Consider the following 26,137-nt stretch of genomic DNA (forward strand, 5'->3'; position numbering starts at 1 on the left):
TGATGCCCCATTTAGAATACTGTGTGCTATTCTGGAGACCACATGTACAAAAAGAAATAAACAAGATGGAGTCGGTCCACAGAGCGGCTACAAAATTGGTCAGTGGTCTCTGTCGCAAAGCGTATGTGGACAGACTTCAGGCCCTCAATATGTGTACTTTAGAAGAAAGGTGGGAGAGAGGGGATATGATAGAGACGTTTAAATACCTCTGTGGCATTAATGTACAGGAGGTGGAAAACTCAGGAATGAGGGGGCTTAGGATGAAGTTAAGAGGTTACAGGCTCAGGAGTAATCTAAGGAAGTACTTTTTCAAGGAAAGGGTGGTGGGTGCATGGAAAAGCCTCTCGGTGGAAGTGGTGGAGTCGAGGACTGTATTTGAATTTAAGAAAATATGGGACAGGCACCTGGGATCTCTTAGGGAAAGGAGACTGGATGGGCCATTTGTCTCTTATCTGCCATCATGTTTCTAAAAGGGCCCTGGTGCGTGGCAAAAATGGCTCCCGCCGCTGCTGGCACAAGGCCCCTTTTACTGCAGCTTAGCAAAAGGGCCCCTCAGGCTTCAGTGAACACATACTTAATCTTATAGATTTCCATTCACATACCTCACAAAACTAAGATGTACATAACATATTAACATCCCCTTCAGAGCAGATTTAAATATACTACTACTACTATTTAACATTTCTAAAGTGCTACTAGGGTTACGCAGCACTGTACAATTTAACATAGAAGGACAGTCCCTGCTCAAAGAGCTTACAATCTAAAGGACAAATTTACAGTCAGTCAAGTAGGGACAGTCAAATTGGGGCAGTCTAAATATCTGCATGAATGTGCATTCTGCATAAAATGGATAAAGGTTACCATGTTAGTCCACTTTAATAAAAGAAACAAAACAAAATAAAGTGATGTCTTTTTTATTGGACTTACAATGCATTTTTTTGACAAGCTTCCAAAGACAGAAGCTTCTTCAGAGCAGGTATAAGCAAAAAATGACAGTATCAAAACTACATATAAGTGAAAGATGAAAAGTACTAAATTCATAAAATGGAAAATGCATGCATTAAAATTCAATTTCTGGAATTGCTTTAGGAATACATAAAATATGCATCAGTTTGATCTATGCACATTCTTTTATGCATGTACAACCAGGAAAATTTTATCAATAGAAATCAAACAAAATAAAACATGGAAAAGAAAATAAGATGATACCTTTTTTATTGGACATAACTTAATACATTTCTTGATTAGCTTTCGAAGGTTGCCCTTCGTCTATGAAAGCTAATCAAGAAATGTATTAAGTTATGTCCAATAAAAAAGGTATCATCTTATTTTCTTTTCCATGTTTTATTTTGTTTGATTTCTATTGATAACCTTTAAGAGTGGACTAACACGGCTACCACACCTCTCTACTTAGGAAAATTTTATAAAGGCCTATTTCTGCGCCTAAGACACTATTCTGGGTACAGAAATCCTTTGTAAAATCCTCCACCCCACCCCTGCCAGCATTCTGAACATGTTCATTTCCTGTGTAGTATAATTTAAGTTTTTAGTTTAATTAAATTTCAATTTAGATTTTTCTTTTAATTAAGATTTCTAATGTTACATTCTAAGTAGGAAACAAAAGAAAATTATAACAGTAATAAGCAACACAAAACATACCATACCATCAAGGGTCTTATATTCCGCATATTTCACAGGATTCTACGCAGCTCACAAAAGAATTAGACATCAACAATTGAGGGAATTACAGAATAGACTTAAACACCATTGTAAGACTCAAGCATCGATCAGGAAAAAGATATGTCTTAAGAGATTTCCTGAACAATAAGTAAGAAGACAATTTTCTAAGGCCCCGATGATCAAAGGTAAATGCCAGTGCTTAGACACCACTAACGCCAGACTAGCACTGAACTAGAACCCGCATTTACCAGCGCAGGGTGAGCAGAGGGGTCTGGCTCGAGCACACCAGGGAATACCACAGAGCTCATTTAAATGAGCTGTGCGGTATTCCGCCCGTGTGATCAGAGCAGTGGCGTAGCCAAGGGTGGGCTTGGGTGGGCCCAGGCCCACCCACTTTGGGTTCAGGCCCACCCAGTAGCAGCATACCTATGATGTGCCCTCCTGCATACCTTGTAAGTAGCAGATCTTCGCCTGCAGTGAGCAGTGCCATACATATTGCTCGCACCAGCCCCACAGCCTTCCCTCTGATGTATTTCTGCCTAGGTGGAAACAGGAAGTTGCATCAGAGGGAAGGGTGTGGGGCCAACATGAGCAGTGTGTATTAGTTGCTGCTCGATTCTGGTGAAAATATGCTATTTAAAAGGTATACAGGAGAGGGGGATGTTTGAGAGACCATATGGCATGCAGGTGAGAGAAGGAGAGACCAAATCACCTGTGGGACGGGGCAAGGTTCTTCTGCCCACCCATCTTGGACCCAGGCCCACCCAAAATTGGGTGTTTGGCTACGCCCCTGGATCAGAGCACTGCGCTCTGATCATATGGGTGAAATAGTGCCTTAACCGTATGCCAACTAGGAGCTGGCATTAGGGTTAAAGCTCTCTTCCTCCCCCTCTGTCCATGCCAGGCAGCCCGGGCTGTTAATGTCAGCCCAGCCTGCCACCATCAGTCCTGGGGGTCCGGTGGACCCCCGGACCCCTCAGCTCCCCCCCAATAGCCAAGGCCTGCCCTGGTGGCCTACTGCCCCCAGGCCCCCCAGACACTGACACCAACATCCCTCTCCCTACTGCCCGCCCCCTTACCTTTCTGTCTGTGCCTCCAAGGGGAGGCCCAGCACCAGCAAGCCTCTTCCTGCCTGCCTGTTCCCACGGTCTGTCCTCTTCTGCACTCCTGTGCGTGCCTGGAGTTGGGACCCGGATAACTGCATTAACGCGATATCATGCTAATGCAATCATCCAGGTCCTGGGTGGCATGCAGGAGCAAGAAAGAACAGACCTGGAAGAAGGCAGGCAGGAAGAAGCTTACTGATGCCGGGCCCTGGACCCCCCTTTGAGGCCAGGCCCAGGGAATTTATTTAAGTACTACTTACCACTGCAGGCTGAATATTACCCCTGTAACTTTTAAGCTCCTAAATTAAGATGGATTTTCAGCTGAAGTGTTAGGCTTCTAAGTTTCACTCAAAATAGGGCACAATTTTAGAAGGCTAAATAAGGAGCCTACATGTAAGAACTCAGCTTTTTTTGAATAACAGATCCATTATTATTATGCTCTGATTCCTTCAACAGGAAAAGTGTACTGTAGAAATTCACACTTGCTTTTATGTAGGTACTATTTCCACCTAAAGTTACACATTGGGCACAATATTCACAATGATTTAAAAGGCAGGAGCCTCACCTGGCCATTTAAATCACCTGTCCAAGGCTAACCAGGCATTTTAGCAACACTAAACTGGATAATGTCACTGAAAATGCCCGGATAGCACTCAAGCCGAAACCAGCTATTTTGGGGAACATTCCAGGGCGGAGTTGGCACTTAGTTAGTTAAGCGCCAATTTTCAGCACATAACTGGCTAAGATAACTGCATAAATAGGACTGTATAAAAACAGTCCTGTCTTTATGTGGTTCTTCATAGCCAATTAAGTGTCAAATATTGCACCATGTTTTCACCAGCTCCGTATATCTGAAAATTCAATGCCGGAGCCTGGACATGGCCTGACATTGAATTTACAGGAATAGCGCCAGTGGTGGTCAACAAAACACTGATCATCGCTGGCTGAATATCGGGCCCATCATTACCTCCCCCAACCTAACACCTCCCCCAAGTAGGGCCCACATAGAGAGTGGGCAATCTTCAAAGAGTGCATTTCTGCGATTAAAATGTCATTTTAAACATGGAAATGGTTTTGAATGTTGCCCTCCCTGCATTTAGCAAGAGGGTAAGTCATGCATGAATTACAAAATCCCCGATGACATCTGACACTATCAGAATCATTTGAAATCTATCATAAAAGCCCAGAATATCTCTGTGCTCTCCCACCAGCTGACCAAGTTCTCCAAAACAGATATGTCTAAAGTCACGTGTTCCACTAAGGAATACAATCAAAGAATTTTGTAATATATCCTGTTTAGAAGGAATGGTTCCACGGAATCTTAGCAGAGATTGGGTGGCGACGCCAGTAATTGGGAAGCGAAACCAGTGCTACCAGTCTACACCCTGACCATGACTGAATAGATATGGATGGGCTTGAGTATAAATTTTAAGGGGCTTTGACGTTAGCTTCAGAACTTTTAGTACAAGAAGAGGTGCTGGGCAGACTTCTATGGTCTGTGCCCTGAGAATGGCAAGGACAAATCAAACTCGGGTATACATATAAAGTATCACATACCATGTAAAATGAGTTTATCTTGTTGGGCAGACTGGATGGACCATACAGGTCTTTATCTGCCATCATTTACTATGTTACTATGTTGTACAATGGTGTGCACTGATTCTCTATTTTGTTCCCTTTGCCCTCCAGGCTCAGTATGAGAATCCACCTCATATTTACGCTTTGACGGACAATATGTACAGGAATATGCTTATTGATAGTGAGAATCAATGTGTCATTATCAGGTAAACTTTGTCTCTGCCTCCTGCCTTTTGATGCATTGTCTCCCCCAGGTATGTTTCTACAGCCTTCAATATCATTCTCACCTATATTATGTTTATTAGTTATTTCAGCATCTACAATTTATCCTTGGATAAGACATCATATAGTGCTCTGCCCTCAATTTCAGAGAGCTTGCAGTCCGAGTGGGTGCCTACAGTACAGAGAGACAACGGGATGCTCCCCTCATTCAGAGAGCATCCTTGGCAGAAGGCAGACTTCAGGTCAAGTCTCTTGGTTCCAAGCCCATTGCTTTAACTAAAGATGCACAAAATTTGACAAGACCATGTAAAATCCACATGTCTTGTAGTATTAGATTATGGATTGGGGGGAGGGGGGTTGCATTAAGGTGCAGAGAAAATCCACAGTGGGCCAGCACAAGTCTGCTACCAATTTCTGTGGATCACAAAAAAATCAAATGCTTACTGCAGGTACATCTTGGGAATGTCTGCTGATTCTTTCCAAGCTTGGGTCAGGCTAAGATCTCCCAGATCTGAGACTGATTTTTTGCTATTTCATTATCCCTAACATAGGGGTCCTTTTATTAAGCCGTGGTTAAAAGTGGCCTGTGGTAGTGTGTGCTCATCTTTTGGGCACTCGCTGGGCCATTTTTTGTCGCATCTAGGAAAAAGGGCCTTTTTTTAAGGGGCCGGAAAATGGACATGCACTAGAATTGAAACCAGCACGCGACCATTTTCTGCATGAGACCTTACCACCACCAATTGACCTAATGGTAAGGTCTCATGCGCTACTCACCTGGTAAGCATGCAGCGTGAGCCAACTGCTGTTTACCACCGGGTAAGCAGCCCGCAGTAGAAAATGGAAAATTCGGCGCATGTCAAATTTGGAATTACCACCCGGCTCAAGCGCTAGCTGGGCGGTAGCACCGATTTGGCATGCGCTGTACGCATGTAGACCCTTATGCAGCTTAGTAAAAGAGCCCCATAAATCACTAAGCTTGGTTCTGTTTCAGTATCTATTGTACCCAACTGAGTGGCAAGGAAGCGCATCTGGAATAAGAGAGCTGAGAAATATAGTAAAAATCAGGTCATCAAACCGTGCTCATCATAGTTTACACTGCTGCTGACCACTGACTACTTCAGCCATCTATTTCGATGCACAACTACGCTGTGGAATTTGCTGTAGGAGGACACGCTCAAGGCCGCTTATAAAGCAGCTTTTAGATTAACTTTGGACAAGTTTCTGGATAGGTTCATTCACTGTTAGCCAGGCAGGCCTGGGGATCCTCACTTCCTCTTGCTGGTAGCTGGAGTGAGGAGCAGAGAACAGATCTCCTCCATAGGATCTATCTTGCACTTCCAAGAAACAGGATGCTGGGTGCGATAGCCCACTGTTCTGGACCTGCATGTCAAAGCCAAAGCTCTAGTGTAAGGCTGTCGGAAGACAGAACACTGCTTGCCACTTCTTATGTTCTAGTGAAAAGCTCTGATGAGTCACTGTTCTGAAAAAACACACCTAAGAATGACCTTCACAGATGCGTGCCAGTTAGTGGGATATTCAGTGGCATTAACTGCAAGTTCAACTGAATAATCTCTTTGACCACCTTGGCACTATTTGAACAGTAATAAGGTGGTCCCATGAATGGAGCTTGGATGGAGCCAGAAGATATCCAGTTAGTGCTAGCCAGATAACTAACCAGCCAAAGTTAGGACAGCCTTTAGCGGTTAAGTAGGACCGTGTAAATAGCATTCCTGTCTTTAACCACTAGCTGAATATCAGCTTAACCGGTTAAACCAGAAATTCAGTGCCAATCACCGGATAATACATGGCATCGAATTTCATGGTTCAGAGCCAACACTGAGCTTTAACCGCTGGCTGAATATCAGCCCCTATTATTATTTTCATTGTAAACCACTTAATGTTCATTTGGATTTACTTACTCCTTTTTTCAGTAGTAGTTCAAGGTGAGTTACATTCAGGTACAGTGGGTATTTCCCTGTCCCTGGAGGGCTCATACTCTTTTGTACCCGGGGCAAGTTCACAAAAAGCAGCAGTGGGGTGTGAACAGGGCACCTCTGGATGTCAAGACCAGTATTCTAACCACTAGGCCACTCTTCTAATATGAGTGTGATTGATCATCTATTAAATAAAGATGAACTGTGAACAGAGCAGAACAGAATTATGCCTTTTAGAAGTAGGAAAAGAAAGAGATTTTCAGCAGCTGTCTTATGACAGAAGTATTTTTCTAGTCATCGAATACAGACATTTTTTTTCATGGTGCAGTGCAGCATTAAGCACACTACTGCCAGCACCTGTGCTAAACACATTTGCAATACTGCTTTAATAGGGACTGAGCAGCTCATTCACTGTTAAGGTAAACTGCATTCATTTTTTTTTAAATATTACTTTAGAGTAGATATTCAGCTGATGGTGCTCATCACCGGCTTTATCCCCAGATATTCAATGCTGGGCCATGTCTGGGCACCTACATTGAATATCCTGGCATAGGTGGCCAGATAAAACTTATCTGGTTAAGCTCAATAACCAGTTAAGGCAAACTGCATAAAGATAGGACTGTGTTTTATGCGGTTACCTTATGCCTCATGAATCATGGCACTTAACCGCTTAAGTGCTGACTCCACCCCTGGACCGCCCACAAAATAACTGGTTTCAGCTTAGGTCCATTTCTGGGCATAATCAGCAACATTATCCAGTGTAGTGCCGCTAAATATGCCCAGTTAGCTCCGGACAAGCGATTTCAACAGCAAAGAGACATTTCTGGCCATTTAAACCACTTTGAATATCGACTCCTTTGTCTTTTTCTAACTTTTCTCTTTACAGCAACCCTATACATTCATCTGGAGGAAATGTAGAGGAGCATAATCGAACGGCATAGATGGCCAGCGCCGCAAACAGCAGTCCCGAACCGTATTATCAAAAAAGATGGCTGGCCATCTTTCGTTTCGATAATACGGTTGGGGCCAGCCAAATGTCAGAGATGGCCGGCATCGGTTTTCGCCGATAATGGAAACCGAGGCCGGCCATCTCAAACCCGGCCAAATCCAAGGCATTTGGTCATGGGAGGGACCAGCATATGTAGTGCACTGGTCCCCCTCACATGCCAGTACACCAACCGGGCACCCTAGGGGGCACTGCAGTGGACTTCACAAATTGCTGATGGAGATTGCTGCTCTGACTAAACTGAAAGGAAAGGAGGTGAAACAGCAGAGGGCTGCTTGGGAGGAGAGCCTGGTAGAAGAAGGGAAAAGATTCTACCCTAAAAAACAGCTCTTCTGAATTAGGAGTCACTAATTAGACCCCTGACGCAGGCCTTTACAGCCGAAACACGATTCGTGTCGTGTTCTTTTTATTGATTTGAAATAAAGACCTTGTTTAAGGAAACACCACTTGTGAGAGGACTCTTTTGGATCCACTGTTTGTTTTGGCTTTCGTTTCTCCTGTGGAGAGATCACCTTCTGTGGGTGTTGGCTTCGTTTGAAGTGTACTGCACCCACTAAAACTGCTCCAGGGACCTGCATACTGCTGTCATGGAGCTGGGTATGACATTTGAAGCTGGCATAGAGGCTGGCAAAAAAATGTTTTTAATTTTTTTTTTTTTGAAGGTGGGAGGGGGTTGGTGACCACTGGGGGAGTACGGGGAGGTCATCCCCGATTCCCTCCAGTGGTCATCTAGTCAGTTTGGACACTTTTTTGAAGCTTGGTCCTGAAAATAAATGGACCAAGTGAAGCCAGCAAAGTGTTCGTCAGAGCTGGCCTTCTTTTTTCCATTATCGGCCGAAGCCAGCCATCTCGTAACCATGCCCCCGTCCCACCTTCCATACCCTGCCAAAACGCCCCCTTGAAGTTTGGCCGGCCCTGCGACGGAAAGCAGTTGAAGCCGGCGAAAATCGGCTTTCGATTATACCGATTTTGCCGGCTTCAGGAGATGGCCGGCCATCTCCCGATTTGTGTCAGAAGATGGCCGGCCTTCTCGTTCAAAAATAAACAGGATAGCCTCCTTCTTCCATTTCTTCAGCGTTTTAACATATGTCAGTACTCCCTTTATACATCCCAATACAAATGTTCATCATGTCTTCTGTACATCTGTTACTATGAATGGCAAGGACAAATCAAATTTGGGTATACGTATAAAGTATCACATACCATGTAAAATGAGTTTATCTTGTTGGGCAGACTGGATGGACCATACAGGTCTTTATCTGCTGTCATTTACTATGTTACTATCTACATTTAAGACTTTTATATGGTTCATACTGTGGCTCATTATATTACAGTTGCTCTCATATACTTTTTTTTTTTTTAATTAATATCTTCACAGTGGAGAAAGTGGGGCAGGAAAAACTGTGGCAGCAAAATACATCATGGGTTACATATCCAAAGTCTCTGGAGGAGGTGACAAAGTCCAGGTACCTTTTGTGCTTTCATTCTTTAGTGATGTCAGTGTTCATGAAGAATGATACTCTTCATGCTAGAGAATGGAGTCTTATGCTGGTACCAATCTCAAAATGGCTGTTGAGACCTCCCATGGTAGTCTTGGGAGGCTGCCACAGGAAGTCTTCTCAGTCATTTTGATTCAGCAGCGGCACCGTCCCCAAAGAGACCACTAGACCACCAAAACCTGTTAAGGTACGCCTGGGCCACCCGGTGGAGGTCAGGACTTTGCTGAGGGGAAGGCAGCGGAGGCCCGGAGGGACCCGTTTTTCTGTGGGCGGGTGGGTAGGTGGCTGGCTGACTGGCTCCTACCACGATGGGGTGGGCAGGGTTTTCAGTTTCAGCATCAGTTCCAGCTAAAACCGAGCAGCGGATTTTGGCTACAGATTCGGTTATGGCTGGAACTAATGGTTTCAGTCAGCCTTTAGAAGGCTTTAGCAGGGGCTGAGAAGCCTGGAAGGGTTCCCCAAGGACAGAGAAGCCTGGAAATGGGGAGGGGTTCCCCAGGGGCAGAGAAGCCTGAAAATGGGGAAGGGTTCCTCAGGAGCAGAGAAGCCTGGAAAGGAGGAAGGGTTCCTCAGGGGCAGAGAAGTCTGGAAAGGGGGAAGGGTTCCTCAGTGACAGAGAAGCTGGAAATGGAAATGGGTTCCCTTGAGGCCCAGAAGATAAAAGGGTTTAATATTTTGGAAGGCTCGTATCCCAACTGGAAAAAGGACATAGAATTCCCTGTGTGGAGTTGTTGTGTAACTGAACCTGTATGAGGTATTCCAAAAGCCCTGAAATCAAAGTGGTAGGAATACAGCTCAGGGAAAGATTGGAAGGTAGGCTTTAAAACAGCCAAAACATGGCTTCAAAGGTTTGTTAAAGTTCCTCTTTTTTGTAATCCAGCCTCTAGCTCTGAGTGCAAATCCTATACCAGAGAGTGGGGGAGGGGAAGATCCCATATACTGACAAGGCAGGTGGAGACTGTATGGATTAAGAAAGTAGGCCTGGGGACTAACCATGTACTTATTTGGGAAGTGGTAAAGATATACAGGAACCCTGTCTAGTATACATTGAATAGAAGTATATTTTTCCTTTATGTTTTTCTAAGACTAATTAAAGTGTTTAGCCTTTTGAACCATTAGCCTCAGTGTTTGGTATACTGCTTGAGAAGCTAGGGGCAGAGCTAGTGGTTTGAGTAGTTTCAGAAGTCTGTACCTCATACAACTAGCAGATGGCGCTCCCAAGAGGTTGAAGACCCAAGTGGGAGTGGGAGTGACACACACACACACACACACACACACTCTACCCCCCCCCCCCCCCCCCATCAAGGAAGAGGTACATTTACAAACTGTCTATCCATTCACAAGCTGGAGATGGGATAAAATAACATACTAAAGAAGTAGGGAAGGGTTGTAGGCCAAACAACCATCCAAAGAGCGGCATAATTGAAAGGGACGCCCAAGTTTTGCTGAGGACGTCCTCGCAAAACATCCCGATGGAAGGGTGGGGAAACCCGTATTATCGAAACAAGATGGACGTCCATCTTTCGTTTCAATAATACGGTCAGGGACACCCAAATCTTGAAATTTTGGTCATCCTTAGAGATGGTCGTCCCTGATTTTCAATGATAATGGAAACCAAGGACGCCCATCTCAGAAACGACCAAATGCAAGCCTTTTGGTTGTGGGAGGAGCCAGCATTTCTAGTGCACTGGTCCCCCTGACATGCCAGGATACCAACCAGGCATCCTAGGGGGCACTGCAGTGGACTTCATAAAATGCTCCCAGGATCATAGCTCCCTTACCTTGTGTGCTGAGCCCCCCAACCCCCCCTAAAACCCACTACCCACAACTGTACACCACTACCATAGCCCTTATGGATGAAGGGGGGCACCTAGATGTGGGTACAGTGGGTTTGTGGTGGGTTTTGGAGGGCTCGCTGTTTCCTCCACAAATGTAACAGGTAGGGAGGGGGAAGGGCCTGGGTCCGCTGCCTGAAGTGCACTGCACCCACTGCTCTAGGTATCTGCATACTGCTGTGATGGACCTGAGTATGACATCTGAGGCTGGCAAAAAATATTTTTAAAGATATTTTTTGAGGGTGGGAGGGGGTTAGTGACCACTGGGGAAATAGGGGGAGGTCATCCCCTATTCTCTCCGGTGGTCATCGGGTCATTTCGGCCACCTTTTTGTGCCTTGGTCGTATGAAAAACAGGACCAAGTAAAGTCGTCCAAGTGCTCGTCAGGGACGCCCTTTTTTTCCATTATGGGTCGAGGATGTCCATGTGTTAGGCACGCCCAAGTCCCGCCTTCGCTAAGCCTCTGATACGCCCCCTTGAACTTTGGCTGTCCCTGCAACGGAAAGCAATTGGGGACATCCAAAATCGGCTTTCGAATATACCGATTTGGATGACCCTGGGAGAAGGACACCCATCTTCCGATTGTGTCGAAAGATGAGCGTCCTTCTCTTTTGAAAATGAGCCCAAAAGTCTCTAGAGGTTGATTGTAGTATAATTTATTGAAGGACCAGATACAGTAGACTTGACACGGACCGTGTTTTGCCAACAAAAGTGCCTTCCTCAGGAGTCAAGTATCTGTATTGAATGTCAATATATTTTACAACGTCATGAAATGTATCAAGTCAGAACATGCATTAAGTCTCAGAGCCGTAAGAAAACCATATCCAAAGAGGTCTACGCATGGGTAGGACATAAGTAGGGCTCCCACTTACACATGTAACTTACAGAATACTGTAAGTTATATGCATTGCTGCCAAATGTAGGCACTCACACTTATACTAGCTCTATGGCTGGCATAAGTGCAGATGCTTAGATGATAAGCACGCCAATACTGAATTACACTAGTATTCTACAACTGAACCAAGGCGCCTTGGGTTCTGTTATAGAAAAGGGTCCTACTGCACAACCTAATAGTACCTAAATGGAGGGACCCAGTTATAAAATTACCCCCTAAACCAGGGGTGGCCCAAGACAATCTGCCACTTGAGACAAGGAATGAGCTGCCACCTTGACTCCTCCTCCATTTCCCCCTGCCACGATCTGATATCTTCTCCCTTCCTTTCCTAATCCCCTTCCCTGAATTTACCTTTTCTTTTCTTGTTTTTTAAAAGGCGATGGTGACAACGGGATCAGTGAGATTCCCATAGACTGTGCTGCCGCCGGTCCTGGTCCCTTCTCTCTACTGCGGCCCGCCTCAAAAGAAACAGGAAGTTATGTTAGAAAGGCGGGCCGCAGTAGAGGAAGGGGGTTGGGGAAGGAAGGACTGGGGGTAGTGCCGCCTCAGAAGAGTGCCACCAGAGGCCCCCGCCTCAAGTGGCCTAATGGTAGGGCCACCACTGCCCTAAACACTAGCCAATGACCACACAAATATCTGAATGGATCCACAGCACAGGATTCCACCCTTTTATCTAGAACTCTACATCCCCATGGAGTACATTGTCCATCAGTTAGTTCTTGGGAGGCACACATTTATTTGTTGCAAAACACTGGTTTACACACAGAAGCTTTTTCTAGACCACTGCAGAGCAGCCAAGCTACCCAGTTCCAGGAGGGAAGTTGTTTTCTGACAAGGCCTGTTTTTGAACTTACATCCCATAGCGATATGGTACAGTATATGTTGTCTACCCATTGAAAACAGTGCTGTAAACCTATAATATGTCAGGATGGCATATCAGAAATCCAGAACTGGCTTTAAATCTCTGTCCTGGAACTGGGTAACATGGTAACAAGGTGATGAGGACTATGAGCTCCCATAGCCAGATAGGACACCTAAAGAAGAGACCCCGTAACCTGCAGAGCTGCCAAGTGGCTCAGTTCCAAGGGAGAGTTTTTAAGACAGTCCTGGACTGGATAGTCAACCCCATCATCCTGATACATTCTGGTAAAGCTGTATCACTGAGCTCACATGGCATGAGCAGGGACTATAAATAACAAAAAAACAGGACTGGACAAAGATCTACCTGCTTGCCTTGTGTCATTTGTCAGCTCTAAAACTGCACACACACACACACACACACACACACACACCCATAGGAGCCAACTTTTCAAAATTATTGGGGGTGCTAAGCCCAATGGAAATAATCCCTCCCTGGACACATACAAGGATTTTTTCCAATATTGGGGGTGCTCAAGCACCCACAGCACCCACAGAGTCGGCTCCAATGCACACACCCCTCATCTTTTCAGACAGCATCAGAGAGTGAACACTGGGTTCCATTTCACAGGTTAGGTAGATTCATGGAAAGATAATCCTACTTTTCTTAGGGGAATCAGAACTAGAAATCTGTGCCATGGGATGAAACTAGATCAAAATTGTCAGGAGAAAATGGAGATAACTGAAAACTGTGATTCTCCTCTGTATGTGTTTTGTCTTGCAGCATGTGAAAGATATTATTCTGCAATCCAATCCCCTGCTGGAAGCCTTCGGGAATGCCAAAACTGTGAGGAACAATAACTCCAGCCGCTTTGTAAGCACCCAGCTGCGCCCTGTGATCTGCAGAGTTACTGGAGGACCCCAAGCTGCCTAAATCAGGCTGAGGCAGTTGCTTGCATGGAGGGATAGTCCTATGGTGGTAGGGAAGGTATCTTAAGAAAATCAAAACTACGTGTACTGGGGCAAAGGCAAAATCAGAACTGGATCAGCCTGTCTTAGGTAGCACGGAGTCATCTGGTTAATCACAAATTTACATTTTCTTTCTGCTTTATTACTTTAGGGATTTGCATGTGGTGTTGTACTACTTGGGTGGGGGGGGGGGGAGGAGGACAGAAAATTTTTATTTCATGTTGTTTCCCAAGTAGTTTCCAGGAATGTTCATTTTGTTTGAATTTTCTTTTCTCCTTATGTAATCAAGGAAGCAATGCCATTAAAAGTGTGCACTCTTTCAGAATGAAATTTCATGTTTTTTCAGCTTATTTTCATTTACCAGCAACGTGAAATGACATAGGATAGATATATCATTGATATTTCCTATCTCATTTCAAATTTATTTATTTATTTATTTGTTGCATTTGTACCCCATATTTTCCCACCTATTTGCAGGCTCAATGTGGCTTACATAGTACTGTCAGAGGCATTTGTCCAGTTGGTTGATAACAAATACAAGGTTGTAAAGTGATCGTATGAGGTATATGTGGAGGGTCGGAAGGGATGAAGATTGAATATTGTCCAGTACGATCATAGGCATGCTGTGTTGCTGGGTGAAGAGGTTTATGTTGGGTCATTGGGGTAGGCCTTTTTGAAGAGGTTGTTTTTTAGTGATTTCCTGAAGTTCAGGTGGTCGTGGGTTGTTTTCAAAACTTTTGGGAGGCCATTCCATAGTTGTGCACTTATGTAGGAGAAGCCGGATGCGTAAGTTGTTTGTATTTCAGTCCTTTGCAATTTGGATAGTGTAGGTTTAAGTAAGATCATGACAAATGAATGCACATCCCCACTTACTACCAGTATAAGGAACTGGAAGTATAGATCCCAGATCCAATGTCATCTGGTCAACATCCCATGGTCTTCAAGCCCTTTGCTTTCAAGCTAGTCATTACAGGTACCAGCTTAGATTGTGAGCCCTCCAGGACAGGGCAATACCCCAGTGTACTTGAATGTAACTCACCTTGAGCTACTACTGAAAAGGTGTGAGCAAAATCCAAATAAATAAATAAAATACATAAATTACATAAAAACACTAGGGTTTATGGTATGAAGTTGGACGGAGGGAGACATTGCTGGGAGGGTGTCTAGAATAACTTACCAGCAGAGGTCATAGTACCAGGACTATTAGCCAATGAAAGCCTGCATGGGACAGATGTGGAGGACAATGGTAAGAAGAGAGTGGAAAGATTAGATATTAGTTTATCCAGGACATTTGAGAACAAAACTGAGTTAGGTAAGTTTGCTGCGGTTTATCCTCTTTGTGGTCCACTTCTGGGTGTCAGGGGATCACCACACCTGTGACTTTTTTCTTACCAAGATACTAGAGAAATTTGCCATTGCCTTCTATAGCCCACAGCACCCAGTCTTCCATTTTGATCAGCCCAAGAGGTTTGGGGGGCTTCCTCTGATAGCAACTGGATGGATGAAATCTATTTTGAAATATGGCAGTGTGACGTTAATATAGACAGAAAAATACATAGGCATGGGGAAAAGGTGGGCTACAGTGGTCATGGTCCTATCTATCTTTTGCCCCACACAGTATCAGCAACCATGGAGATCGGAACACAGGGACAGAAGATGGTTTGTTAGGCCCTCCCAAGCAAAAAGGCACTCCGCTCTCTCTTTGTATTAGATTTTAGGTGACACAACCTTGATCAAGCCTCAAGTTTTCTTAAATACCCTTTGTTTTCCTACTCCCTCCAGAGTGGCAGGCCTATTTCAGAACTTAGTGTCATCTACAAAACTACATACCTTCTCTTCTAGCTTCTTATATAAACATCGAATAGAACCAGCTCCAGGCTGATCTATGAGGCATCTGACTGGATGCCCAATCACCTTAGAATGACCTCCATTAAGCGCCACCTTCTGCTGCCTCTCTGTCAGCCAAATTCTAACTCAACTTACTACATGATGACCCACTCTTAGACTGTCCAAAATGTTTAGTGTGGAAAACTGAAAAAAGGCTCCTTTAAATCTATGCCCATACCCAGTCCTCCCTCATAATAAGATCATAATGTCAAAGAAATCAAATCTGTTTGCCATGGCCGTTTGTTATTTAATTCTATGGATGTGCATTTGTTAGTTCACCTTTAAAATTTAGTGCAGGCAAAGCTAATTTAATGCAGTTAATCTATGAATTAGCATGCATAAAATTAAAATTTGCATTTATTAAAAAGTCAGAATATTCTGAAAACAAACTGAAAATTGTTTATTTAGTCACTAGCCAATCACATTTTGACAAGATTACCACAATGAGCATGCATGAGATAAATTTGCATACACTAGGTCTCTAATGTAAATCTCTCTCATCTTTATTTATTAATCTATTACTCAAAGAGATATCTGATATAACTGAATACTTATAATTATATGTCATTCACAGTATCAGTCCTTAATTTCCACATGATTCTTGTTATCTAAACTACTTTATTTACTTTCTTCCTTCTACTTAAACTTTATACATACTGTTTCTTGTTTGTTCAAAATTGTGTGCAGCATCAATTTGATAATACATTTTTTATTAATATATCACATCACATAGGACTGATACTGTGAATGACATAACTTTATTTATTATGGATAGCCTGAAAACCAGACGTGTCTCCTAGACAGGGGTGAGAGACACTGCTCTGGAGCCACACCTGCCTTCCACAAGTAATAAGACAGGACTGTCAATGATGGTGCTGGCATTTATCTGAGCTTCCAAAATGTTGTCCAGCCCCAAAGTTGTTTCTGCTATCAGTTTTGCCTAGTTCTTCCTGACTCTCTCTTTACCTACTTCTCATTTATCTCGAGACCATGTATTTCTGGTTCCCCACTATCCTCTTCTTCTCTGAACACCACAAAATAAAACATATTTAGAAGTTAATTATCAAAAGATTTGCCCAACTAATTTCAGAGGTCAGCTGATCAGATCTTCAGGATTTTAAATTACCTACTGCCGAATGGATAAATTTTGTACAGGCATACTTCTCCACACAAACTTTACCCATATACACTCTGTGGAGTGTCCCCCCCCCCCCCCCCCCCCCCCCAGTGTGGCTAAAGTTTAGTCAATCCATGCTGGTATTCAGTACTAACCATAAAAGGTAAGCGAGTAGAAGTGAAATTGTTGACAGCAAAATCTTTTCTTTCTGAGAAATTTCTAAAATAGAAACCTAGTAACTGGCAAATAAGAAGTTTCAGGTCCAAGATTTCCTTGTCTTCTGCTGTGTCCATGCAGCTCCTGTTCAATCCCCTACCTCTTTGTGGCGGTCCTCACATTTATTAGCTCCTCAAATTGTCTCTGGTTTCAGAAGCAATTACATTAGAAAGTGGAGCCTCTGCCATTAAAACATGGCTTTTGATTGTTATCCAGGTTCAGATACCTTCTGTAAAACATGTGCATATCCCTACCTAGACATGCAAAACAGAAGGAACCTCTCCTTCACTTCTGCTTTTCAAATCACTCAGTGAGTGCAAGGACAATCCTTTCCACAGAAGGGGAACTTGAGACCTCAGTTTTTCATTTCCTTTTCTACTCTCAACTACAGTTACAGTTGCAAGCAGTGACAGAGCCTGAACTATCAGAGCTTGGAAGTGAAGCAGCAGTGGCATAGGCAGGAATTTTTAACAGGGGGTACATCTCCTCCGCACCTCCCTCCTTCCCCCCCCCCCCCCCGGTACCTTAAAATCAACTCCTCTCCAGTCTTTGCCCAGGCAGCAGCAATGGCACTCATAGGCTGCCTGTGGCCAACACCAGGATATTCTCTCTGAACCATCCCACCCTTCACAAAACAAGAAGTTGTGTCAGAAAGAGCAGGATGGTTCAGAGAGAAAGTCTGGGTGCAGGCCGTAGGCAGCCTATGAATGCCACTACTACTGCCTGGGCAAAGACTGGAGCAGAGATGATTTTAAGGCATGGGTGGGGGTCTAAAAGGTTGTGCATATGCAACACTCACACCTTGAATAAATATGCCACTGTGAAGCAGCATCAGATCTTGCTAGAACCTCAGTGAGAGATTGCCAGTGAAGACTGGCTTTTAAGGGCTGCAGAAGGCCATAGTAAAAGTTTGCAGAATTCCCCAAGATGGGCCCTCGATTGCCAGATCTGTAAAAGAGGGAAATACTTATCCCCCTACCAAGAAAGCAATAGCAAGTTCATGCTGGTTGACTCCTGGCAAAGAGCCTACCCAGTGTATATCAATGATTAGTCAGCAAGACCATGAAGCTTTGGAGAGAATACAGCAAAGAGGAGCACATATACTACAGCAGTGCACTGGTGAGAGGGGCAAAGGGAGGAGTCTTGAACCCCTCTTCTTTTATCAGTCCATCTATGTATTCTCCTAAACCAAAAGTCCTATATTTGGAAAAACGCGATTCGAAAGCACTAAACACCTCCGAGAAAAACTGCACTGGCTCCCAATCAAAGAACGTATTGCTTTCAAAATCTGCACCCTGGTTCATAAAATTATCTACAGCGAAGCCAACGGATACATGACAGACCTCAGAGACCTACCAACCAGAAATACAACCGGATCAACACAAACATACCCAAACTGCAAAGGACTCAAATACAAATCAACTTATGCATCCAGCTTTTCCTACATAAGCACACAACTGTGGAACGCACTACCAAAAGCCATGAAAACAACGTACGACCACCTAAACTTCCGGAAATCACTAAAAACCAACCTGTTCAAAAAGGCATACCCTACCGACCCAACCTAAATGCCTGAACCCTGCAACACAACGAAACCAAAGCTCGTAATGGACATAACATAACATAACTCTTCCTCTCTACGATTCCCTAACACATGAACCTTACCCTACCACAACATCACTTTGTATTTGTTCTGTACCGGAGTTGGCGAACGCCTTTACGGTACTATGTAAGCCACATTGAGCCTGCAAATAGGTGGGAAAATGTGGGATACAAATGTAACAAATAAATAAACTGCATCTGTACTGCACAGTTAACCAGTGAGATCAATCTAAACTAAATTCAACTACTTCATACCAGTTGTAATCTGTGTCCATCTGAAAACGTAGCTGGCTGTGAAAATGAGGTTTGAACCTCCATGTCCACATTTGAAATTGCTGGAGTTTCATTAGCACATGCTTAGTTTTGGAGGGGGCGTGGTAAGATGGCGGCCTGAGCATGTTAGCTAAGCAGTCTTGGTTGTTTTCTGACATTTCTTCTTACAATTTCTTTGATGCCTCATACTAAAAGGAAGGGGATGGTTAAAGGCCAACTGCCACTGGCCAGAACCTCATCTCCAGTCCAGCAAACGCTAGACTGATACACGACAAGCCACCCACTAACCACCGGAACTGTGAGCTCCGCTCTGAGCGCCAACGGAGGAGCGTCGGCCCTCCTGGGGGCAGAAACAACTTTATCCCCTCTGGAGCTTAATCCACCACCATGTCCTGCTGTCTTTAGGAGTGAAGCAGGAGGCCTAGCTGAATCGGAATCCGGTAACAGCAGGTCCCAGGTCGGCAGTGCAACGCCCAAACTCGCAGAGGAAGCAAACTTGGAGTCCGGTGCTCCCGTGGTGGCTACATTAGAATCTATTTGGAAAGCAATTCAAGATTTAACTGCAGCTGTTACAAAATCAGCCCAAGATATATCTCTTCTTGTGAGTAAAGTAGATAATTTAACTGAATCGTTGCAAAAAGTTAAATTGGACTCAGCAAACCAAGTTTTGCAGATGCAATCAGAGGTTAAAAATATAAAATCTATAACAGATGTTTTGGTAAAAGATAAGACAGTGACATAGCGGAAAATAGAGCAAATAGAGAATTATAACAGACGTTTAAACCTTCGGGTATTGAATTTTCCTAAAACTACAGGTATGAATTTGACGGATCTCTTCAAAAAATATCTTGTTGAAATTTTACAATTTCCTTCTTCAGCTATTCCCCCATTTAATAAGATCTAGTATCTTCCACTATCTCCTCGGAATGGAGTGGATCCTGTGGGTTCTGGAAATTTGCCCCAAACACAAGAAATTGAACCTGGAATTCAGGATTTATCTGCTTTATCAGAAGATTCTTTGACAGAAGTATCCTTGCGAGGGACATTAATTGTCTCGTTTGTATTTGAACAAGACCTAAATTCTGTAATGAGATTGTACTGTAGGAATTCCTTAAAACCATTTTGTGGACATAGAATATGGATATACCCAGACATGACAAAAGTTACACACGGCAGAAGGAAGTTGTTTCTTGCTCTTAGAGAAGAAACAAGGGCTTTGGGAGCATCATTTCTACTGGCATATCCATGCAAATGCCTAATTCATTTCTTGGGTAATAAATATATTTTCTTTGAACCAGAACAACTTCAAACATTTTTGGACATGAAGAAGCTTTCTAGTGGAATTATTCATGCTAGTCCATTTTCTGAATTTGGTCTTTACTATTGTATATTGATCTCCTTATCTGTAAACCACCCCCTCCAAGTTTTTTGAGGTCTAAGAAAGAGATTAGTTGTATATTTTCTAAATAATTTTCTTTTTTCCTTCAATACTCAATTTTTCTCTGTATTTCATACTGCAAGTTGTACTTGTAAGAACATAAAATGCTATAAATAAAAAATCAAAAAAATGAAATTGCTGTACATATTCTCACTCCCCCGGCCTACTCCTGCCTCTTTTGATCCACGGGTAAAAATTGCTCTCATTTGTGAGAAGTCCAAAAATGGTACTTATAAAGGAGCATAGGCCCCAGTAGCATGCAAATGCCAACACACACAACTACAGCCAGCACCGTACCAAAGGCTGTGCAAATAATGCAGCTGCACGAGCCACAAATATGGAAGGGTGTTAGAATTGCTCCCAGCCCACCATCCCCTCTCCTTGATTATGGTGAAGCAGATAGGGTGTGGAGAGCCCAGGTTGCCCAGGATGCAGCTCTAATTTGTCAGGCACTAAGGCCATTATTTTAGAAATATATTCATGTGTAAATAGCAGCATTTATACCAGTAGCGTAGCTACAGGAGGCTTTGGGGGCCTGGACCCCCCCTAAATTGGATCCGGGGCCCCTGGTTTAACTGGCGGATGTCCCCAATCCATGCCAGCTGTTCTCTGTGCAATGCCTGCCCTGCTTCTTCTCACATCGCGTTCATGCTTGGTTTTTAGTGACGCATATAGGTTTTTAAAAAGTGCTCATTTCAACCACAGCCTTATACACGTAATTAAGGACGTCATTCTCTTTAATCCAATGGTTCTCAACCTTTCTTCTGTTGTTTCACACCTGACAGACAACATTCATGTAGAAATCATGCCTAAATATTTCATAGTTCGACTAAGTTTAGTATGAATTTGCCTACCCCATATCAAAAAAACTGTATGCAATACATCATTCCCAGATTTCTCACTTATAAAACATAACAAATATATATTCAAATTCTGGTGCACCTCAGTAACAACAGCACAAAATCCCTCCACTGCCAGATACTGTGGAGCGACACAAAAACCTGCAAGTATGTTACTCAGAAACTATGTAGCAAACAGAACGGATGGACAGTAGACCTGCAACATTTTCAGTTGGGACTGGAAGCAGCAGTTATTATTGGGGGTAGTAGGGAAGCAGAAATAGAGACCAGTTACGGGAATTTTAAGAACCTGACTTTCAGGATTGCTTGTATCCCCAGCTTACAGGCACTGACGTTGCGGTACACAACAAATTTGTTGCGACACACCTCCCACCTCTTGGGTGCACATGTAGATTGTGTCAACCTCAAAAATGAAACAAAGTTGAAAATTGCAGCCTTAGCATGGCTTATAAATGTAGGTTTATAGTTGCCCGATTGATTGTGTTAAACTTATAAATGAAAAATGTAAACATAAAATGTAGGTTTGAAAAATGGGGCAGCTGCATATAGAAATGTCACTGCTGACATGTGGAAGTTGTGAACGGTGACTTCCATTTGTACATGCTGACACCTCCACGTGGGAGCTGCCAAGCCCATGCCATTCATTTTCTCAATGTACATAAGTACATAAGTGTTGCCATACTGGGACAGACCAAAGGTCCATCAAGCCCAGTATTCTGTTTCCAACAGTAGTCAATCCAAGTCACAAGTACCTGGCAAGATCCCAAAACAGTGCAATACATTGTATGCTGCTTATCCTAGAATAAGCAGTGAATTTTCCCGTCCATTTTAATAACGGCTTATGGACTTTTTGTCAAATAGGTGGTCTCACCAGAAGCGTAGCCAGGTTGTGATGCCAGGGGGAGCACAGAGGCTTGCGTGCGCACTGTGTAGGTGCGACAAACCACCTGAAAAATAGGCGCCAACGCCATCTGAATTCCATTTGGGACAGCAGTCGCTCCCCTGGTGCCCCACCTAGTTACGCCTCTGGGTCTCGCTGCATGTGCTGGCAGATACACATACAATCCTGTGTGTATTTTAGAATAGGCTCTGCATCTTTACACCAGGATAAGCCAATATCACCATATTTTCATAACTTTCATTTGGTTACCTGTGGTAGTAAGGTCCCATTTTAAATTGTGTGCCATGGTTTTTCGGTCCCTTTATGGGGATGCTTCATCATATTTGGCTGGGTTCTTTTCCCTTCTAAATAGACAACTAGTACAAGGTCAGGCTGTTTTAAAATTTTCTCCAGTTGGTTCAGTTAACTCTGTCAGGCAGTTATCTCCATCCTTGTCTTACAAACCTGTTTCAGTCTGGAATTCCCTTCCTATCTCTGTCCGTTCTTTAAGTAACTATTTAAGATTTAGAAAACCACTAAAAACCTTTCTATTTAAGAATTATGTGGATTGATTTAAATTTCTGATTGTGATGTAAAGTTTGTAATTCCCAGATTATTGTTTTGGGTTTTTTTTTTTGTTAATGTGATCCGCATGGAACTATATAGGCTTTTGCAGAATATAAAACCAATATGTAATGTAATGTAAAGAATTTAGCCTGTCCTAACCTGGATGGCTCAATTCTGATCTCTACATTCTGTGTAAAATGGGGTTCCATGTATCTGACTCAATGAGGCCAATATTCAGACCGCAGGAGGCAGCCCGGCTAACTCCTGCGGTCAGGGTCGAACCCGGAAATTCAATACCGGGCCGTACTCGGCGACCAGCATTGAATTTCCGGGGGTTTTTGTCTATTATGAACATAGCCAGTTAAGCCAATATTAATCAGCTGACTGACTAACTTATAGCGGCCAAAGATAAACCTGCTATTTATGCAGGTCTATCTGGCCGCTAAACTTAGCCAGTCAGCCGATGAGTACTGGTGCTAACCAACTATGTTACATGGCATAGCCGGTAACCAGGCAAGCCACCAAGGGGGAGATTCCATATATGGCGCCTAAAAAAAAAGCAGCGCTGAAATCAGTGCCAACTAAGCATATGCGCCGATTATAGAATACACTTAGTTGATATTTCAGCACCTAACTCTACGCGCATCCATTTACACTAACGAAAATGTGGCATAAATCCCAGCGTGTAGATTTAGACGCACTGGGCCATATTCTATAACTAGGCATGTAAATTTCAGACCGCCCATGAAATGCCTATTTCCCCGCCTATAACCACACCTATTTTTGCCTGTGTGCGTTAGAAGTTCGGCGCACATCGTTACAGAATACACTTAGCGAGTTGTGCGTGTAAATTCTAATCAGTGGCAATTAGTGCTCATTATTGCTTGTTAAGTGCTGTTATCAGCATTCATTAGCTTATTAAACTACGCACATAGCTATAGAATCCGTGCCGATTTTGGCGCGGATCTCTAGACGCACTACATAGACTCTGGAGGTAAACACTAATATTCAGCTGAGACAGCTTAGCTGGCTTAAAGCTATTTAACCGCCCAGGAGCCATTCCTGGCTGGTTAAATAGCAGCATGTGTCTCTATATAATTGCATAATTGTATAACTGTGCACCTTTGTAACAGGTGTCATTATTTCATTGTACAACTGTTACTATGTAAATGTCATTGTGTAACTGCATCATGGGGGGGGGGGGGGCGGACTTTCACACTGCCCGTGTCCCAGCAAAGTACTTGACTAGCTATTGCATTGGTTTAAAAAGAATGAACATATTCAGATACTTTAACTTTGAAAATTGCCCAAGGACAAAGTACCCAGACACATTTGCACCTCTTTTTTCTGAGGGTATTTATTTTTCTGTCCACCTAGTGTGGGTACTTTTTTTACACAGGGAGAACTGGCAGTTTTCAAATAGCCAATTTCCATGGGTAAAGTGGTGCTTCGCCCATGGGAATGGCTTTGAAAATTGTCTCCAATAACTATGTACATAATTCCCCCCCCCCCCCCCCATATTCAGCTGGCGGCAGGCACAGCAATTAGCTGCCGCCACCGGCGCTGACCCAGGATATTCAATGCCGGGCTATGTCTGGTGACCAGCACTTAACCGAATAAGCAAATATTCAGTGCTATCCGGTTCAGTTAATAGTGGTTAAAGATAGGCAAAGGCCTATCTTAACCACTGAACTTAGCTGGTTGAGGGTCCTGTTTACAAAGGCGCACTATGTAGATGCCCGTAGGAATACTATAGGCATCTACACGGTTAGCGTGTGCTAATTTTAATGTGCGCTAAAAACGCTAGCGCACCTTTGTAAATACGGACCTTAGTGTTGAATATTTGCACTTAGTTGGCTAAGATGTGTGATATAGCCAGTTAGCGGCCAGCCACTAAATGCTAATATTCAGCAGAAATAATCAGCTATCTCGCACTGAATATTAACACTGAGCCGGCTAAGTGCTATTTCTTGGCCAGTTAAATAGCACTGAATATTGGGCCCTGTGTGATCAGATTGCCTTGTCGCTGCTTTTTTGGGTGGGGTGGGGGGGGGGGCAGGAAATGTGACCAATTGCTTGCTTTTTCTATATGTACATGATGTAAGGACAGCGTCTATTGGAGTGTCACAGCTCTTTCTTGGTTATCCAGGGAAAATATTTTGAAATCCAGTTTAGTCGGGGTGGAGAGCCAGATGGTGGAAAGATCTCCAACTTCCTGCTGGAGAAGTCACGGGTGGTCAGCCAGAATGAGAATGAGCGTAACTTTCACATCTATTATCAGGTGAGACCCCAGAATTGCAGGAGAGCAGAGGCTGCAAACGGGGTTATCCAATGCCCATTGTTCTATTGGGGATTTGATGGCAACAGAATGCTACAGACGGTAATGATACCTTCCGGCGTAGAAAGCAGTGGGATGCTGTAATGGAAGCATTGTTGTCATTCTACCTTCTTTTCTTCCTATTCTCAGCTTATTGAAGGAGCCAGCCAGGAGCAGCGTCAGAACTTAGGCATCATGACCGCTGATTATTACTACTATCTAAACCAATCAGAAACCTACAAGGTAGACGGGACAGATGACAAAAGCGACTTTCATGAAACCCTGGTGAGGAGCTCTCTGTTCTGTATTATGTGATCAGCTCGGCCTTTCTCCAGCTTTCTAAATCAGAGTCTTATGCAACAGAGTATATTTGGGGTTGAAGTGAGACCTTGATCAGCTTACAATCTAGGTTGGAACCCCCAGATAAGGAATTTAAGTGACTTGGCCGAGAACCAGAATAAGTGGAACTCAACCTAAATTCAAAATAAATTTACTGCTAACCAAATTTATCTATTTCTACTGTGATGGGCCCATTAGGCTAACAGCTCGCTCCACCTAATCTCCCCCAGCACAAGTATGAAGAAGTCACTTTTCTCAGTGCTCAACATTTTATTGCAGTGTCCCATGATAAAATACATTCTTCTCATGAACTCAGGGCTGCTGAGACACTGAGCTGGGCCTGGGGCAGGGCCGCCCCCGATCGCTGCCACTGCCGCCCTCCCCCCCCATCGCTGCCGCAACAGGATTGAATTGAAATACCTTGGCTGGCGGGGATCCCAAGGCCCCGCCAGAAGAAGACATCTTCCTTCAGCGATTACTGCCTGCCCCTGTGCTGCTTTTCCTCTCAAGGCATGCTCAGTTTCAAAACCGAGCATGCAAGCCTGAGAAGAAAATCAGCCTCTCTAGCTCAGGAGCAAGGCTGCGGGAGGTGGAACAAAGCTAGAAATTCAGGAGCTGTGCTAGGGAACTCAGGAGCAAGCAGGGCCACCAAGAGACTGAACCGGGGCAGAATCATCATTGCCGCTGCCGCCACCACCCCAGAATCATCGCCACCGCTGCTGCCTCCCCCCTAAAATCATCACTGTCTCCTCCCATCCCTCCCGCCTGCCCGAGGAACCTTGGCTGGCCCTGCCAACTGCAGGCAGCACTGCTCCTTCCTCTGCCCAGCATTGCCTGCCCCTTCGGCTGCTTTCCTCAAGTCGCTCATGCTCAGTCTCAAAACTGAGCATGCACGGTCTGAGGGCCCAGCAGCTGTTAGGCAGGCAATGCAAGGGAGGCTCGGTGCCAGAGTTTTCTCGCTCCTGCTCCTGTCAGGACGCGATTACCTGGGTCCCGTCAGAAGCAGGAGAAAGAGAAAAACCCCTTCGTTGGGCCTTCCTGGAGGCCCAGGCCTGGGGA

General features: G+C 44.0%; 1 protein-coding gene across 1 annotated transcript in view; it reads left to right on the plus strand.

Annotated features, from left to right (window-relative positions):
- The window catches only part of LOC115480951 (unconventional myosin-If-like), a 111,219-nt gene that overhangs the window by 64,561 nt on the left and 20,521 nt on the right, over positions 1-26,137 (plus strand). Inside the window, exons 4-8 of the mRNA XM_030219935.1 lie at positions 4,476-4,570; positions 8,905-8,992; positions 13,398-13,487; positions 24,572-24,703; positions 24,890-25,024. Coding sequence (XP_030075795.1) covers positions 4,476-4,570; positions 8,905-8,992; positions 13,398-13,487; positions 24,572-24,703; positions 24,890-25,024 — 540 coding nt within the window. The remainder of the gene's footprint in view (positions 1-4,475; positions 4,571-8,904; positions 8,993-13,397; positions 13,488-24,571; positions 24,704-24,889; positions 25,025-26,137) is intronic.

This window comes from Microcaecilia unicolor, chromosome 11 (assembly GCF_901765095.1).
Source record: "Microcaecilia unicolor chromosome 11, aMicUni1.1, whole genome shotgun sequence".
NCBI lineage: Eukaryota > Metazoa > Chordata > Amphibia > Gymnophiona > Siphonopidae > Microcaecilia > Microcaecilia unicolor.